Here is a 19,874-nt window from a genome sequence, read left to right on the forward strand (position 1 = left end):
AATCATTTGAGAAACATTTGTTTGTTGAATCCATGTCATTTTTATGATTCATTATGTGTAGAAGGTCTTAAAGTGGACATTCTGTGTGTGTGTTGTTAAATATAGGTATACAGTATTTCTGGATCTCTTTTAAAATAAATTTCAAGCTATGTACTGTATGTTTACAGATGTAAGCTAATGCAAAGAAACTCTTAATGCTGTAGCCCTTGAAAACTGTCCTGCATGTTTGCCCTACATAAATGTCAAAGCATCTCATTAGTGCAGCACACCACCTGTATTCTGAGAACACACGTTCTACAGGCTCAGCTGGATGATTGTGTTTCCAGGATCTAAAGTCATGAAAATGTGTGTGTGTATTTATGTATGTATGTATGTATGTATATATGTATATATTTATTAGATATGCTTGTGTTGCTTAAAAACAAAAGTTGCACTCACCAAAGACCTTCTAAAGATTTTTCATTTATTTATTATGGCCAAGAATGTAAAGTCTTGACTTTCATAGCCATTTGGACTAGTGTAAACACTGAGCTTAGGTTTATTAATAGAGGACTTGTTTCAGGGAGATGTGCAGTACAATATTTCCAAACCAGCGTTGCTGTGCTCAAATATGTGCTTTCTTGGTGGGTAGTTGCTGTGGGCTAAAGCAAGGCACAGGACTTTTTTTTTTTTGTAATTAGAAACCTGTGTTAAAAATGGAGAATTGCATGACTACTTATTCAAACTTTGTCCAGAGTATGTTGCATCTGTGCTTGAACAGACTATGCCTGGAAGGCACATACAGTAATGGAACCTGAATATGAGGGAATATGTCTGTCCACATGAAACTTGAACTTAGGTGTGATACTACTACAGTGCTATAGACCTAAACATTCTCTGTGGTACAGCTGCCTCATCACCTATACAAAATTATTCTGATACTGCATGACTAGTGTAGCATTTTAGCCATTGCTATACTATACAATTGTATTTTTTTATGGTTCATTGAATGTGAAAACAGTCTGCAAAACAAGACCGGGTCACTGTAGATTGTTTTATGTTCCATATTCACTCCAGCTGACTACCCTTTGCCAGTCCTAGCAGCCTCCTTGTTATCGCCTCTGGCGCATCCTCTCGTTCAGTGTGCAGTTTGCGTTTTCAAACGTCAGAGCGTTTGTTTCACCCACAGTATATAAAAAGGCTGCAGTCTGGAGTGTTCTCATTTCTGCTAAGCTGGTAGCTGCGCGTGGTGTAGACACACAGCATCTTTTGGAGATGTTTTATTCAGGGCTCCTCGCAGAAGGCAGTAGGAAGGAGATGGAAATGCGAGATGCGGCTTCTCTGCGGCAGCAGCGAAGAATGAAGCAGACAGTCCAGTTTATGCACAAGGATTCTGCAGATTTGCTTCCATTGGACGGACTGAAGAAATTGGGAACCTCGAAGGAAACCGTAAGTTTTTATTTGTGGCCACTGCGACTTGCTAAAAATAATTGTCACATTATTTTTGGTTTTTCTCCAACAAATGGGCAGATATTGTATTCATGTAACAAAATGGGCGATCACGATAAAGCATCCCTTTAAAGTGTTTTTATTAAAATATGTGCTTTCTGACATCTTCGTTTGCGAGTGAGTACTGAATTGTTTTTGCATTCTGTAGAAGACCGTGAGATCAAGCCTCGCAATGTCGAGCTTTGCACTGGAGTATATTAAAGTTACCCGGGTAAATGCCTGAGATACGTTTCTGGCCGTCTTTTTAATTATTTGTTAGGTCTGTCAATTATGAAAGTTTTAAATATTTTCAGACGTTATTCATCAAATAGCATGTTTACTTATCGCATAGCATTTAGTCATGATGCAGATTTTGATCTCAGACACCCAAATTACCAAGTTGTCAACGAGGTGAGTATATGATTAGTCGTCTGTGCTGTGAAGCGTGCTGAAATCAACAGAGAAAAATGCCCAACAGTGGAATTCTGTCATATTATTACGCAGGTAAGCCTTGGTTAATGACAGAGTCATAGGTGCCCTGCAACATTGAGCCCTCCCACGTGACCTGTTGCCTCGATGACTATATACATTATTTTTAGGCTGGTGGAATATAAAATAAAATTATATATATATATATATATATATATATATATATATATATATATATATATATATATATATATATATATATATATATATATATACACACACACACACACTACCAACAACACATTTTGTTTATCAAGTTTTTTTTTTCTATCGTAATGGAATGGCAGTAGAAATTGTTATGTTATTTTACTGATGGATGTGCCTCTAGCACACAGCACAGGATATATAATTCAGTATCCTACATTTGATTTGCTATATTCCTTTTGGGAGCTAGGCATTAATTGTCCTTAACTAGTATTAAGCAAGTACGTTTAGGTAGTGTGTTGAAGGATTTGTGCGGTGTTCATACAAAGGGGGAAAATATAATGAATGATAAATCTTTAAGGATGGTGTAGCTTGAATTTTAATGAATACATTATTATTTGAATGTACTGGAAGTCCAGCGTTGATGTTTTATTGGCACAGATTACATTCTATTGTTCGCTCCTTGTTTGTGAGTCGTGGTCAGGCCCGCTGTTGAATAATTGCTGAGAAGGAGATTAACTAAAGCAGTAAACTGGTTGGAAAGGTTACGAGTACTCGGAGCCCATGATCTGACTCACGGGTCTCTGGGGAGTGTGGGGGTGTTTCGGCTGCCTGTCACACAAATAAAGGGCAGAAGCAGTATTGCCAAGTCTCACGAGAAAAAGAAAACAAACAAGACCAGTTCTAGTTTTTCTTAGTTGAACTGGCGGGGATAGGATGATTCTAAAATTCTAATGACGTGCATATACATTTTTGACATCACCCAATCACGCAACCAGCTACTCTCAAAAAATTAAAGCGATGTTTTAATTTAATTTAACATAAGCAGACTTGGCAGCTGTGGGCAGAAGGCAGAAACATTGAATTCTGGGTAATACAGTGGAAATAAAAGGGTTCGTTTATAAATCTGATCATTTAAACAATATAGATCCCACATGGTATGTATTTGGCATTTAAAATGTTTAGCTAGAAACATATTCATATTCAAACAAAAAAAAAAAAAAGTAAAAAAAGAAAATATATCAGTTTCATAAGATGCACATTCTAGTTTTTTATACCTATATATTGTTGTAATTTCAGATTCCTCGAGGCATCTAGCTGTTATTTAAACGTTCTCCTTAACTGTATTGTTATAATAACTTAATCTAATTTTGTTAACCGCAAAAGTCTAAACATAATGTATCAAATTACATATACACAGCTTGCATGCTGATTTTCTCAAAGAAACAATTATTTGGTACCTAATGGGTTAAAAATGAAAACATTCTTTACCACAAATTATTGAAAGTCATGTCACGCTTTTTACATACCACTCAAGGCTGATATACTGTGGTTCACTTTTTCATTATACCGATTGCTCTGTACATTTACAGCTGTGGAAGGGGGAGTATCACTCATTCTATGAATTGAGCTGCTTGGCATTAATTACACAGTAGGCAGGTGGCAGAGTAGGGGATAGGAAACCCCATACTCACTTATAGCACCTATTGGCTGAAAAAGGAATTACCATGTACCATATCAGCGATGGAAATACGACTATTGCATAACAGTTTCACCCATTCCAGGTTTTATTATGAGCTTGATTAGTCACAGCATACAGGTAACAAGCTCAGATGTGTCTTATTCATAGAAATGCATGCAAACCAGGAATGGATCAAGCTGCTATGCAATGGGAGTCTTATTTCCATCCCTGCATATCCATCCTTACACTTGCTTGAAGTGAAAAGCGGTAACAGTGGCTGCTAGTTTTGTATCACAAACCACTTGAATGGTACAGTGTGCTTTTTTTTTATATAGCAACCACATAACATTCTGCAGAGGCGGTTACTGGAAACTAATTTGTCCAAGTTTCGAGGAAACAGTTGTGGAACAAGAGTCCCAGATAACGGTATCTCGGTGCAAAGCTATGGGTTTCATCAGGGCAGAGAGCAGAGCCCAACAACAAGCGAGGAAGAAGACCTGATATGTGTGTGCTGTAAGGTAATGGCAATTTGCAAAAATTGAACAAGAGTGACCCAGTCAGTGTTTTTATATATGAATTAATTAAATGTTGATGTCATCATACATTTTCCTACATAATGAAACCAAGGAGCTTATCTGTAGTTTTGAAGGTGCTTGGAGATTACTATCCACACCAACAGCAACCCTTGCCTTGCTTAATTTACCTAGTCAGGCAAACCCAGGGATTTGAAATCATGACTACGAAGGTTTACTAAATCATGACTACAATACAGCTATTGATATATTCCAGTGTGGCTGTATTTCAGATGTTTAACTTAATACATGCACTGTTTGAAAATTGATACCATGAAGCGTTTGGCAATGTGTGTGTTCTTCTAAACGTTGTTCTCCTGTGCCCTGATCTGATTCACTCTTTCACCTGCAGTGCGCTGGAAAGGAGATCAAAGTTGTAATTGACACAGGCTGCCGATTCAACCTCATTACTACGGCCTGCCTGGATAGATTTGGGTATGCATCACAAAGAATTCTCTCATATCCCCATTTTCCTTTTTCTTGCTCTGTGGTGGACTAGAGCTTTCAGTATATACATCTAAAACAATTTTTGCTAACACTGTTACATTAATATTTTAAATAAAATGTCAAGGGCCCACTATGGCTGGTTACAGACTGAGGTTAGCACTAATCTTGGACTGCCTGAAATTGCCCTTTTGGTCTAAAGTTATATTAAGTAAGGTCCAAAAATCTTACCTTGGGTAAGGCCTGTGAACAGCCTAAAAGTAGTGGTTTTAATCCAAAACCATGTATCATTTTGTTTGCTACAATCTTTCTTATTTACTGCAGTCTGAAGGAACTTGTCAAGATAAACGAGACTGAAGTAGAGACTCTCCCTTTCCCACATAACTTAAAACCAGTGGGTCAGATTGAAACTCTCCCTCTCATGATTGGGCAGATACAGGTGGATTGCTCAGCAGTTGTTGTGGGTAAGTTTTCTTCAAATAATACCACTCTTACTAACAGATGTTTGTAACTCACTGGTTTGATCTTGCTTTCTTGAGACCTAATTTTTTAAAAAAATTTAAATTAATATCATCAGTTGAATGCGTACATTTTATATCCAGCTATAATGGCATTTTGCAGAACCAGACTACAAATATTCATATCCTATGTGTATCCAAAACCATATTCATATTCCATGCTTACATATGCATGTGCAGTATCCTATGCATTTTTTATTCTAACTGTAAATAGACTGCCAGCATTAGATTGAGATCATGGTGTCTGTATTGTTTATCTAGTAGAATTGGATTGAGGCAAGCCAAAGGGGGTAAATTAATTCCCCACTATAGTATTGAAACCATTCCCTGACCCATCAGTTATTAAGGGCAATAATAGCACTTATCTGTCCATGATATACTGGCATGCCTGCCATATAACCCTAACAATGTAATGGTGACCCTATTCGACTACCTTGGCATATCTTCTAACATTTAGAAGACTCCCTGTGCTGCTGCTGCTGTGTTCAAGATGTTAAAGTCCTGGGAAGTGGCTCCTCCGTCTTGGTAGTACATGATAATGCTGTAATACAATCTTCACAAAATGGAGTTTGTCACTTTTCACTGCTTCAGTCTACTCCATTCCCTGCTTCAGGCGGCTTCTGTCTCCAATTATGTACTTAAGTTTGCAATGGTTTCTTTTTCAGAGAATGATATAGAATGCATGTCTCTGGGGTTTAGAACATTGCGATCCTTGAAGGTAAGGCATTGTCCTGGCTCTCAAAATAATTTCAGGTAAATAAACCCTTCTTTCAGTAAGCGTTATTGTTTTTTGTTTTTTTTCTCATTTCAGTGTGTAATAAACACGAACAAGCAACACCTAGTTCTGGGCACAGTGGAAAGGGAGGAAGTTCCATTTTCTGCTAGTAAAAGTGACAATGAAAGGTACGTTTTATAATGGGAGATCTGATATCTCTTACCATTTTATAATTTGAATACGCTAAAAACATGCTGGATGCTTTTGCTTAGAGGTAAGGGTTGTCCAACTTTGAATGGTACATTTACATTTGGATCATTTCCACATTGTTTTCTTATCTGGACATCAGCATGCTGTGAAGAGTGCAATTAAAAATATTGTATTTCTTCTCTCCACAATTCAGCTCTCCTGAAGTGTGAAGGATCCAATCTTCTCAGCAAGTTAGATAGCATACATTACCCTTGGCTGCCCCATTCCTGTAAATTTGACAGCTAGTGTTAACTACAAGTACATGGGAGCTTAATTAGATTTTGCACAACCAGGGCATGAAATGGCCGGCTGCCTCTTAACCTGACAAGCCCAGTTTTGATCTATGTCAGGTTAACTCCTCAATTTGCATTAATTAAATCATATAATGTGGTCATAGCATTTACATACAGTAGCAATCCGAAGTGCGGCGCTACCAGTGAGCCACAGAAATGCACAACATTTCATAATGACAATGTCAGATAAACTCTTTCATGTCCTGGGATGTGTCACAGTTTAGCATGCTTAAACTATGCGTACATTTTCAAGACCTCCATCGTTATGCTGCTTCTAGCAGTTTTTAAAATATGTTCGTACAAGACTATAGATACAGTATCTGTCATACTAGCTAAATTGGCTTTGACACATAACAACTTTGCAGATTATATATGTGGTTTGTTTTAAACACCTATGTTAAAGTTTGCTGTTAATTTGATCAGAATAAAAATGAAATGAAAACAGGACACATTTGCAAACACTCTAAATTTTAATTGACACCATTTCCAGATTATGACCATGTATTATTCATTGAGGTACTTCAGACCCATGACATTTACCTCGTTTATCTTGTAGATAGCTGGAAATCCAGCCGTGCCCTATGTTTTGGTATGTCTTGTACAGATAATTCAGAACCAACAAGCACAACATTGTTGTTGTAGACAAGGATATGGACAAAAGTGTAAAAAAAATAAAATAATAATATATACTTTTACAAAATGCCAATAGAGTAGAAGAGTACAGCATTTTAAATGTCATTTGTGAGCAAAATGTAGAAATAATTTCACTGCTATGTAGTATTTATGCTGCAGTCTCCTTTTTAGCTGCTCTTCAAGAGATTCCGTTTGATGTCTTAAAAATGATACCAGCTCAACCTTTCCAACTAGTGCCTGTCATTTTTATTGTTTAGAAACTGTTTCTTACTTGAGTATTAGATGCTGTATTTTAGTAGCATTTGCGCAAGTGGCACTTTGTATTAGCTTAAATATCAATCAGTTTTTTTTTTTTTTTTTTTTTGTGAACTCCGTGCATTTTGATAGCCTAACTTTTATGTTACAGACTTGTGGTAATACAAATGTAGATACATTGTTAAAACAAATGTAGTTGTTTCTGTACGAACCAAAGTGCAATCGAAGGTCAGTTTACAAATATTTTTTACATCTGTGATAATAGTTGAATATTTTTTCAGAGTTAGATCAGCAGTAACATGGGTCTTTGATCTTTGTAAGTAGCTGCTATAGTTTTTAACTTTCTATTTAAATGAAAGCAATATGATTAACATTACTGTTCTGTACTGTTATAAGGAGCCTGTATATTTGAAATAAAATACGTTTAGATCTGCGTTGTTTCTTCATTGAAGTATGATCATTTCAAGAAAATCCCAGTGCAAAATGCATTTCATGAGAGATCTGATTTAATTTTTTTTCTAAATTAGTTTCCTGAATGAATGCCTTGCAGCTGTAGACTACAGATATTAAATCTGTAAAAGAAAACCAGGACAGCCTTTTGATCTTTTATTTGCTGTGAACCCTGTTTAAAGCTGATTCTTCCATTACCACCCAAAAGCCACATGTTCATTGGAAACCACATTCTTTCTCTTTCCAAAATGAAATTCGTTGGCCCATTTTTGGCTACTGGATTTACGCAGTATGCAGTAAAAATGTAGGTTAATCTTTAAGTACACTAAATACAAATCTTTGGTGTTGGCCAAAGCCTCTAGATGAACAGTCTTAGTATTTTTTTTTTTTATCTCAAGCCTTGCTCTCATAGTCCCTTTGGTGCTCTTTTTATCTATCCAGGAATTCAACAACCCCGTGCTATTAGGCTCATTCTAAGTCTAGGATTACCTGTCATGAATGGTCTAACTGTGTTCTGATTTTTACTTTAATGATAGCACGGTTGTCAATACCTTTATCTAATTAGGACAGGCTTGCACAATCCAAAGGAATCAAAGGCAGTGCACACTATTTAGATCTGATGATCACCTGCTGAGAGTGCCTCTTGCATTTTGTAATTAATGTATTCAGAACCAATTACTCCCATGTTGTGCAACAAGGAAAATGTTATTAAAATCATTCTGGGTGAGGGATCAATACAACCTGAATAAATGATAAAATCCACCTTATGCGTCCTTTATTGATTCTGATCACTCAGGGGTAAAATATGTTTTCAGTCCATTCGTTTAATTGTGTTGATCCTGCTGCGCTTTTATGTGTGGTAAGGGAAAGTCATTGGATGAAAGGAAGCATTGCACATACTGAGACTGCACTATATCTCAGATAGCTGGAACATTGATATCCTTGGAAATGGACTCCTCTTCCGTGACACCGATTTCAAAGGGGGTCCTTACTTGAAAGCTATAGAACATTCAGCTATTAAGGGTGGACTGTGAAGAGTGTCGGTAATGGGCTGAGGTTTCATTAATCCAGTTTTGTGGTCTATTTTACATTGCACACGTTGGTAGCATCTCCTTTTACTGCATGTATCCCAGTGATAAATTAGTATTTTCCATTGTGAAACTCATAAATGTTATACAGTTACACCCAGTATAATTTAATAGGTAAGTGGTTCTCAAACTGGTTGGATCACTTGTTGCATATAATGGCAACACAGCATTCGCAATACATGGGTCGGTCAATGGCATTGAATAAGATACAGTACACAACACAAAATATCTCTTCTATATTAAATGATTCATACTCTCTTTGAAGCTTTCAGTTCAGATATAAATAAATAATTGGCCCTTGTGGTCTCTGGGCACTTCGCTTTAAGCAAAGTTGCTTGGCAACCTGGTTTATCAATGCCTGGACAATCTTCAGAAAATATTAGCCTAGCAATCTGGGAATCTAAAAGAGCTAAATCAATTAAACTAACACAAGTATTTTTCATTGTAATATGCCACTTGGTCTCATTTGCTGTCAAGAGTGACTCCCTGGTGTTCATCATAAAGTAACCATGGAGAGAACCAGTCATTCTAACCTCATTGAAGAAGGTTAGAATTTTAAAAAATCACACTTGCTTGGGCAAGAGTATAATTACTTCTCAAGAGATGTACTGAATTAATGGTCACATTGGTATATTTTCACAGGTTGATGCCACGTGGTGCATATCTATTTGAGAGAATCAAACTTTACACTGTCTTTCCTGCTTTGTGTAGTAAGTTTTTTTCAAATACATTTTGTTTGCCATTTCTTTTTAGCCACATCAACAGCACAACCAAAGAGAAAGATGCAAAATGCAAAGCCGGTTCAGTACAAGTGCCTAAAATAAAAAGTCCTGCAAAAGAGATGTGCTGTTTCTATTTATGTTTCAAAACAGTGAGCTTTCTTACTGTTAACAAGAAGCAATAATTGGAAGAAAACTTCATGGACATGTTGAAACCAGGGACACAGCGACAGTGGTAAAGGTGGCTAATAAGTGTGAACCAGCATCAGCATGTTGTTTACACTGACAGATGATATTAAAATAACAGAGCTAGGTGAACACCAGCATGCTATTTTAAAATGTAAAGTGTACAGAAGCAGCTAAACTTGAAAGCTCAATTAAAAATGTATCGTTCAATTCAAAGGACAAGCACTTATTTGTCAAGGGTCCATACATTTTAATGTCTAGTGAAGAACATTAGGTTCTACAAGATATAATAGCGTTATGTTTATCATATTAATATATTATGCTAGCAGACTATGTATTTCATAATTTTTATTAATATAAAACCTGACCATCACAAAACATGACATGAGTATATATGATGCTTTTACATTATTATCTATTTACATATATAGGATGTGGAAAGCAGTACTGTATGTACAGCATACTTGTGACTGAAAATGAAATAATTTGTAAAACCACTATGTCCCTATTGCTCATGAAGGCTGTAGGATGCTGCTCAGTCACAGATCCACCTGCTTGGATGGGGTATTAAAAGAAGGGGTGTCTCCTAGGATACCAGGAATAAGATCTAACCTTTTTCTCAGCAGGGGAATTGGACAGCCCAAGCAGCCTCCTGGTTATGTGCACCCATTTAAATTAAAGGCATTAATCAGGATAGTGGGGATATGTGACTTGACATTAAGATCATAAAACAGATCTCAGCAGGGAAGAGAAGAGGGTTCCTCTTCCAAGAGCAGAGATCCCTGGGTGAATATATTCACCACAAAGACTAAGTAGAAGTAATTAAACCTTTCATGGAGCAGAGAGCAAATGGCACCTTAATTACTGGGCATATATATAAAGCTGTAAAATTGTATCAGGTGCAGTAGTTACTAAGTAATAATAAGCCATCATGTTGTGCTAACATGCACATTGGAGTTGGAGCAGTCCTGAAAGCGTTAACGTGATCACACAAGCTGAACATTAGGTTTTGCACTGAATGAGCTCAGCCACAGATAGGTGATTCTCAAAGTGGTACTTCCAAATACCATCCAGGTGGCATTAAAATGGCACAAATGCCAGGCTTTGAAAGGAGACGCATTAATAAAAGATCTGTGGCAGTGGGTACAAGCTGCTTTTGTTCTTTGGTCAGGTAAGAGGGGATTTAACTGTATATATTTTTTAAAATATCAAATGGTATAGAGTGCTCTGACAGTAGGTCCAGGGGGCACAGCAAGTAAAAAGGAAAAACATAACAGAAGGTAGAAATCCCTGTATAATGTATACGGTGGGTTTCATAGACTAACACTAATCTTGGTCTACATAAATTAACATTAGGTCATCCAGGATTCGTGCTAGTCAATAGTGTTGTACCCTTTTCAATATTAGCCAATTAAAAATGTCATATACATAATGGAAGGAGAAGCAGGCATATTGGCAGGTATGCTTATTGAATAGAGGGGAATTACACGTTAATATAGGGGTGACCTTGCTGTTTTAACCATAAAACTTTTCAGTGCAGATACACTGCAATTGAACAGTCTCTTTTAACACATTGATTCAGAGAACAGCTGTCCACTTCAGTCCATTAAACACTACCCCCTGCTTAAGCATTGGAGGCTAATGAATATACAGCTTGGGCACATAATAATAAACCATAATAATTACCATCATTAAATTAGAAGAGTACGCTTTGTAAGCCAGTCATATTCAACACTTATCAAAACCAGCGCACTTACAAACTGAGGGAAATGCATGAAAAACTGGAAAATAAGCCTGCTGTGTCATCTGGACACTAAACCTATCTTAATGATCGTAAGGGATCTAAATCAGTTCCTGCTTTGTTTACCAAGCTTATGAAAAACAACTCTTAAACAGAATGTGAAAAATAACCATGTGCTTAATATCATTTAACTTAATATGATCGTATGAATAAGGCAAATGGACTCCAACCATTACATAACTCGCATCTTCGTAATATTATACATTTCTGCACAGCTTTCTATTTCTGTTGTGCTTCATTAATTTATAATCTGTTATTTAATTGTTAAATACAATGCACAGATTTCCTGAATGCAAGCATCGCTAATGCTGCAGCTGCCTGCATTTACTAATCTGACTGCAGAACATTCGAAAATGGATCCATTTAATTGGACAGTTGCTACGGAAACACAGTGCATCAGGGTTCTCGGCAGCCTGTTTTTAAACCCCCAGTTTCTCTATTTCTGCCAAAACTGCTGCAGTTGACATTAAATCAGTATTGATGGATTGGCACTTTGTTGAAGTGATCCCTCTTTTCTAAATGTCTGTTCCACTAAATTAAGGCATTTTAACGTAATGGATGAATATGATATACGGTCATTACTGTGTCAAAAATTGCAAAGCTAACGCTTGCAGAATTTTTTTCAATCGAGTCGATGGAGAAGTCTCAAATGTTTTGCAGATTTTCGATATGTTTAAAAAATGCAACAAGCTTTTGAAGTATATTTCAATTTTTCCAAAAGGTCTCTTAAAGAAAACGGCACATTGGCAAATTATGACACTACGTCATTATTATAAAAAAATGCGCTTTTCTGAGTAGTAGTGCATGCACATAAACATTGCTCTCAACTTTGCTATGAATGTATGCAAGCCCAGGTGCAAGAAAAGACAGGTAGGGAAGTCTTTTCTTTGCTATTCATAAATATACATTGAATTTAAGTTTTAACTGTCTATTTAATTATTTGTTCGGTCTCTGCTTTTTTTTTTTTTTTTACAACGTTTATTTAAATGCATCAGTATTATGTTTTTGTTTATTTGTTATTAATTTAAATACACAATATTTGTATTATGCTGTTTTTAAAATATGTTGCAATTAAACACATTTTTTTAGTTTAATTGCTATAACATTTTTGTTTATAAACTATTAAATAGGGATAACCAATAGTAATAAGAGAAGGGATACAAACATGTAAAAGCAGCATGTAATTTTCTTGAAAAAAAAAAATTATTCAAAATTACTCACAAGTGGTGGAGTTAGCTGGTCACTAGTTTATACATTTACAATACATAATTAACAACAATTACATAACCAGCAACATGTTATTAATTAAAGCATACTAAATAAATGTGATATATAAATATATATATATATATATATATATATATATATATATATATATATATATATATATATATATATATATATTATATATATATATATTTTGTAGGTAAAAGGTTCTACTTTAATGGTGAGGCAATACCAACAGTGTCTGAGAAGCCACTGAAAAGTCTTGGGAGATGGTACGACGGGGATCTAAAGGACACAGTTCATGTGGGAGAAGTTAGACAACAAGAAGTGGAAGGGTTGAAGTGCATAGACAACAGCGCTTTACCTGGCAAACTACTACTCTGGTCCTTTCAGTTTGGTCGACTGCCGAGCCTGCTGTAGCCACTGACTGTGTACGAGGTTTCTTTGACAACAGTAGAGAAGCTGGAAGCTTTAATCAGTTCATACATCAGAAAATGTTTGGGAGTTCCATGCTGCCTCAGCAGAGTGGGGGACTTTATGGTAAAGGAATACTGCAGCTACCAGTTTCTGCTCTAACCAAGGAGTTTAAGTGCGCCAAGGTCCGACTGGAAATTACATTAGTAGAGTCACATGACAAATGCATAAGGGAGGCAGTACTTAAGTTGAGAACTGGAAGAAAGTGGGCGACAAAGAAAACTGTGGAAGATGCAAAGGCTGCCCTTGGAATCGGTGATATTATGGGGCAAGTTCAGCATGGAAGAGAGGATCTTGGTCTCATTTCAGCTCCTCTTACATGGCACAAGGCAACCCCAGCTCAAAGGAGGAAGCTGGTAGTCAACGAGATGCAAAAGCAGGAGGAGAGGATCGGTGTGTAAAGACCTTTTCCCAGGCCAAACAGGGACAATGGATGAGATGGGAGAGTGTGGAACAACACAAGATCGTCTGGCAAGACCTATGGACAGAGCAGGATCAGTTTCCTCATCAGATCAACTTATGATGTTCTCCCATCATCACAGAACCTAAACCTCTGGGTAGGAGAGGATCATCACCTGCAACATTAAAGCACATTTTGACAGGATATAAGGTGGGTCTTAGCCAAGGATGGTTTACTTGGTGCCATGACCAGGTGCTGTGATGTTTGGCCTTAGCATTGGAAGACAAGCGTAACCTGACCAATAAGTTGCCACCAGTTCCATTAAAACATTACAAACAAAAGACAACATTCCTCTGCAAAGGAGAGCAACCACTAAGAAAAGGTTTTAAAACCAAACCTCACCCAGGACAACTGGAAGCTGCTAGAAACTGGAAAATGCTGCCAGATGTTGGTCAACGGATCATTTTTCCACCTGGGATTGCCACCACTAACCTTCGACCAGATTTTGTCTTGTGGTCTGGATCAGCACGCCTTGCTCACCTGGTCGAGTTAACAGTGCCGTGGGAGGATGCTGTAGTTGAGAAGTCTGAGAGGAAGAAACTGTGGTCTGCTCAACTAGCCGCTGAAGCGCAGCAGCAAGGATGGAGAGTCCCAGTTTACCCAGTGGAGGTGGGTTGTCGAGGATTTGTGGCACACTCTACAACCCGTTTTCTGAGAGACGTCGGATTCAGTGGCCAAGAGTTGTGTCACACATTGAAGAACTTATCTGAAGCAGAAGAATGGAGCAGCAACTGGCTGATTGAGATGGAAAGATTCTGGATGGAGATCTCAAGCACAATAGAAAGAAAGAAATGCTGATGTACAGGTAAGTAAGCTGGGTTGAGTTGAGAGGGGGATGGAGGTGGGTGATACTGGGACGCCAGAATCACTGCTGAGCCCTCTTGAGGTGTTGTGGGCTAGTCGACGAAACACAGAGGATGGAAGGTACCCACTTGAAGATCCTAGAGATGTACCCTACTTCGCTCTATCCAGATGGTTGTCATGCTGATGTGCTGGGGAGACCGCACTGTGGTTGATCCCCGGAACCAGCATCACAGCTGTTGTGTGTGCTGATGCGCTGGGGAGGCAAAATAAGCTGATCTCTGGAGCCAGCATTACACTTCAGCCATCAACACCAGGCAGAAGGATAGCTATATCATCAGATGGAAAGAAACACAAATGGATGGAGATGCTGATGGATCACATTAGTTTACTGTGAAGCTACGTCTTAATTGGTGCTTATCTTGGCGAGAGCCGAGTTCAAATCAGCATGAAGTTTTAACATCTACTCTCATGTAGTGGAAATCAGTATTGTGAGTAGTTTTAACACTTAAAAAAACTGCAATAAAATAAATATACACTTCTTTTACAGTGCGATGTGTACAGTGCAAGGTAATCCAAAGTTTTTCACATTTTAACATAAATGTTGTACACAATTTGTCTCATCAACATCCACTTTGTAGTATATCATACAACAGTCAACAAAGTCTAATGAGGGCTTCTCATGATTTCTGATTGGCTACAAAAGTTCCCAATATTTTAAAATTTAAAAAATTATACTTATTTATTGCTAAAGATGAAACATTCAAGAAATAGTATTTGAATGGGCACAATAGCAAGACAGTAGTATTCAAATGGGCACATTTTTTTGGTGTGTGCACTGCACCTTTTGATTATTTTTTTAATTATTATTTCTGCACTGATGCGGTACATGACAAACGTCCTCACTATTGAATCAACAAGAAGACTGGCATGCTTGGGGTGCAGCTCAAACAATCTGTTAAAAGATGTTGAATTGAATAACCCTTCTGCAATTTCTTTGGTCCCTCTAGTTCTCTTCCTATAGGCAGATGGCAGTATGGACTTTAATTCAAATTCTAAATGGCTAACTATGTTGCATAAAAATTGTGACTGAATTATGAGGTTGGCTGTTTCTGTGAATTTATTTTGTCAAGAATATAACAGTGCCATGCCAGGGAAAATACAATATCCAGGTTTCTTTGAAATATATATTCCACTGAAGTCCAGATGCTGTGTTCAACATGTGTTAGCATCTGTCAGATACAGCCAGACGCTCTACTTGAGGAGAGGTGCAAGTAAGAGATGGTTTGCTGCAGGAGGCTGACTGTGAAAGGTTAGACTGATTTGCAATGCTGCGAAGGAGGAGGGGAGGGTCATTATTCGCCTGCCTGGCAATTAGATGCCCATGCACCACGATACGGGACTGTGCTCAGAAAACAGTTTTTTTATAATAACTACGTAGTGTCATAATTTGCTGATGTTGCCGTTTTCTGCTGGAGACCTTGGGCAAAAAGTGAAATTTGAATAACTATTTTAAAATAGCAAAAACCTGCAAAAATATTGAAACTGCTCCATCGACTCCTAATATAAAATGTTCTCCCGACCTATCTCTATTTCCCATAATCCTTTGCGCGTAGCGTGACGGAAGCAATAAATAAAGACAGAGTCGAGTATCTTGGTACTGTATATAGAATATATTTAGTTACAGAGTGTCTAAAACAAACGATTGGTTCGAGTAATTAGTAAAATAAACACTGACAAATATTTCTAATAGTGTTTTTTGTGTATTAATAATCGATAACAATAATCGTACTTTCTATGTTATTTACAACAGGAAGTAGTTCCTAAACATAGGGAATAATGGCGTTTAACAGAAATGACAGTTTTAGAGTTGTTTTCCAGCAGCTGTTTGCCTTCTGCGTTATATCATTGATATTATCAACACAGAAAGCACACGCCAAGGTAAGACGAAACCGTGCGCTTTTTCATAGCTTTCAGTGTTTGTTTGCTTTTAATTTGAACTAAACACAGACCCAATTCACATCCCATTGGTCAGTCATGTGACGAGTAATGTGACGTACACACAAATATCGTTTTTTAAACATTTTTTATTAAAGATTATACTTTGTAGGCGATGTGATACAGTACTTTGAAAATGTGTTACTGTAATGTAAAGAGGTTATACGTGAATGTTTTAAGTCCTCGACCTATGTGTTTCCTAGTCTACAGCACTCTGATACAAAGAGCATTCATTCAAAGCATCTTTATCGGCTTATTGCTGAGCCACAATTTCCACTTGTTATACTATTTTAAGCTCGTTATCTTTTGGTTTGATGTATATATTATGCATTTTCTGAATCTAAGTATTTAAAGAGACAAAAGAGCTCCCAAAATCCACTGCCGTGCTGCCTTAGTGTTGCGTAACACGGGGAAATAAGGCCAGCCGCACAAGCCTGTAATGAAGTACTGTATAATTATTATTGTGTATTATTTTAAGCAATAAAATAATGCCTATTGCAGTTATTAAATAACCTGAATACAATCTTATGATGCTAACTTTTCAAATCTTCAGAATGCTAAATAACACATGTTTTTGTTGCAGAATTCAAACGACACCCGGTGCAAATGCATTTGCCCACCGTATAAAGAACTTGCTGGGCAAATTTTCAACAAAAATGTGTCACAGAAAGACTGGTAAGTCATTTGCTATTAAACGATTTAAATCGAGTTAAACATTTTGATGTTAACATTTTATATATTTTTATAGGAAGTTAATTTTTTTAAAAATTTCCACCCAAAAGGAAGGTGGACAAAGTGCCAATTTGGTTAAAGCATTTACAAAGAGAAGTTAGAGATTTATTTTCTCCTTTCAATTAATACATGGTGCCTGTCAGTAACATATGTAATAGCAGACCTGTGGGTTATATTGGTAGCAAGAGAAATTCCACAAAACATTTCTTCCATTTTGTTTCTAGTGATTGTTTACATGTGGTAAGGCTTTGGCCTGTGGCTGGAAGTGATGTGGAGGCTTACTGTCTACGCTGTGAATGCAAATATGAAGAAAGAAGCTCAGTTACTATTAAAGTAATTTACAGGTTTTCATTTCCCTATTTTATGTTCACACACAAAAAAAATTATAGTGTTTGACCTGAATACTTTTATATGCTTTAGAAAAATTAGCTAAGAATATTTTATGTTTGTAAACTGAATGTGTCTCTTAATCAGTAACCTCTTGGTCGAATTACATCTCCAAAACTAAAAGCCCAGCCCCTTTAGTCTTGGGATGAATATTCAGAATATGAGATTGTCTCTGGCCGAAACTAAACTCATTTCAACTAAATTAGATCATTAGTTTCCTACAGGAAACTGTAGGAAACAATATATCTGAAAAGTTGTATTAAGTGTTTTGAGTGGAGTAAATGCTTGCTAACATCTACAGTACAACCACAATCTGTTGCCTGTTCTGGCACACACTAGTGCCCTCCCTCAAAACCCTCCTACCCCTTTCACTCTTTAGGGAACAATGTTATAAATACTAGCACCAGCTTTTAATTTAGCTCAGACATTTTTGTTTGTGTATTGCTTTTGGTGGTCATAAAATAAGCATCACACCTAACCACTGAGCATGTAACAGTTTTAAAAAAAATAAATAAATAAAATTAACTCTATTCCTTGCAGGTAACAATCATCATATACCTGTCAATCCTTGCCGTGCTTCTGCTGTACATGGTGTACCTGACACTTCTTGAACCAGTGCTGAAGAGACGCCTCTTTGGACAGTCACAGCTGTTACAGAATGATGATGATGTGGGGGTATGTTATTCTAACAGTAGTCAAAAATCCATTAGCTGTGTTTTATTATTAATTTATCCAAAGCAACTTGGAGACTAGGACGTGAACTATAGATCACAACTGCTGCTGCAGAGACATTCACAGTAGGACCTCTGGTTTATGTCTCATCCGAAGGACGAAGCACAAGGAGGTTAAGTGACTTGCTCAGGGTCACACACAGTGTCAGTGGCTGAGCCGGGATTGAACCAAAACCTCCTGGTATCAAGCCCCTTTCTTTAACCACCAAACCTCCTTATAAAACACATAAATTTAAACATAATACATTAGGTCAAGTAGACAATCTTTCCAACTGATGCCTTTAACAACTGTGAATTTAGTCTCAGAATTGATGATTTGTGGCTATAAGGACACACAAAAGGTAAAAGCCAGTGGTGAAACCATATGTAATATATGTTTTTAAACTTGTGATTTGGTTTGGTTGGAATATCCGTGCTGTTTGTAATCAGAGCCTAACCTTTGCCTAACTTTTTAAAAATTTTGTCATAGGACCATCAGCCATTTGCCAATGCGCATGCTGTGCTGTCCCAGTCCCGTTCTCGAGCCAATGTGCTGAACAAAGTGGAGTATGCCCAGCAGCGCTGGAAGAGGCAGGTCCAAGAGCAGCGCAAGTCTGTCTTTGATCGGCATGCTGTTCTGAGCTAAATCTACATCCTTGATCAAACGTCTAACTGCAAGAAGAGGTTTATACTGGAGTAGCAAAGTCCCTGGGACACAAGTCTTCCAAACAGCCCACCTCCAGACATGCTTTCTTTCTATCCATTTACTCGACTTGGATTTGCTCAAGCCATTGCATCTTTACTTCCTATTCAGCAGTGGTTGATTGTAATCTTAACATGGTCTTTTTTTGGTTACCTAATTCTTGATTAAAGGGTCTCAACTAGTTTAATTTAAATGCTCAATACATTGCTGAAGTGCTTGTACAGTATTCATTGCAGCATTTTTAAGGAAGTTATTAACCAATTTTGCATGTTATTAAAGGTTAATAGTGTAGTAACAATCTATAATGTACTGTCCACAATTTTGCCAACTGTTTTTATTTTGATGGCTATGCTGTCCAAATCTTGTCAAGGATGCATTTGAGTATCTTAAAGAACTAGAGATCAAATCAATTTGCTTGTAATGCTAAAGACATTAAATACCCACTCAAGAAAAATGGTTATCAATGCATCTGAAAACAGTGCACACTAGATTAGGTGAAAGAGATACTAGACCTTAAATTCAAATAGAAATTGTGTGTGTAAATAAATATTTTATATAATCAGGTTAAAAAAAAAAGTGAGTGTGTATAGACGCTTGCTAATTGTTTGCTTATTTAAAATGAAATTATACCCAGATTTATGACATATTTCAAGATTTGTGCAGCAGCAACTGAATTTTGACAAGTTGCTTTTTTATTTTATTTTTTTTAAACCTTTTTAACTATTACATATTACACAAAAATGTGGTGTCTATGTTGTGGACACATTTTTAATCCACAATGAATTAAAGGTTTTGTGTAATGGGTTAATGACTCCTAAGGATTCTAATCGGAACCCATCGATGTTCTATAATTGACATGGATCTTTGTTTAACTCAACTCAATTCCACTTCAATGTT

General features: G+C 37.0%; 2 protein-coding genes across 2 annotated transcripts; both read left to right on the top strand.

Moving 5' to 3' along the window:
• Window positions 1-1,195: 1,195 nt before the first annotated feature.
• On the top strand, window positions 1,196-7,676 carry LOC121295085 (nuclear receptor-interacting protein 3-like). The gene is made up of 7 exons (XM_041219403.1): window positions 1,196-1,428; window positions 3,898-4,080; window positions 4,487-4,569; window positions 4,903-5,042; window positions 5,762-5,814; window positions 5,908-5,999; window positions 6,215-7,676. Exons 1-7 carry the CDS (start codon window positions 1,255-1,257, stop codon window positions 6,228-6,230), a joined length of 741 nt encoding a protein of 246 aa, XP_041075337.1. The 5' UTR covers window positions 1,196-1,254; the 3' UTR covers window positions 6,231-7,676.
• Window positions 7,677-16,076: 8,400 nt separating this feature from the next.
• On the top strand, window positions 16,077-19,770 carry LOC121294871 (transmembrane protein 9B-like). The gene is made up of 5 exons (XM_041219020.1): window positions 16,077-16,388; window positions 17,029-17,120; window positions 17,402-17,510; window positions 18,105-18,239; window positions 18,765-19,770. Exons 1-5 carry the CDS (start codon window positions 16,287-16,289, stop codon window positions 18,918-18,920), a joined length of 594 nt encoding a protein of 197 aa, XP_041074954.1. The 5' UTR covers window positions 16,077-16,286; the 3' UTR covers window positions 18,921-19,770.
• The last annotated feature ends 104 nt before the right edge of the window (window positions 19,771-19,874 follow it).

Source organism: Polyodon spathula, chromosome 19 (assembly GCF_017654505.1).
Source record: "Polyodon spathula isolate WHYD16114869_AA chromosome 19, ASM1765450v1, whole genome shotgun sequence".
Classification (NCBI taxonomy): domain Eukaryota; kingdom Metazoa; phylum Chordata; class Actinopteri; order Acipenseriformes; family Polyodontidae; genus Polyodon; species Polyodon spathula.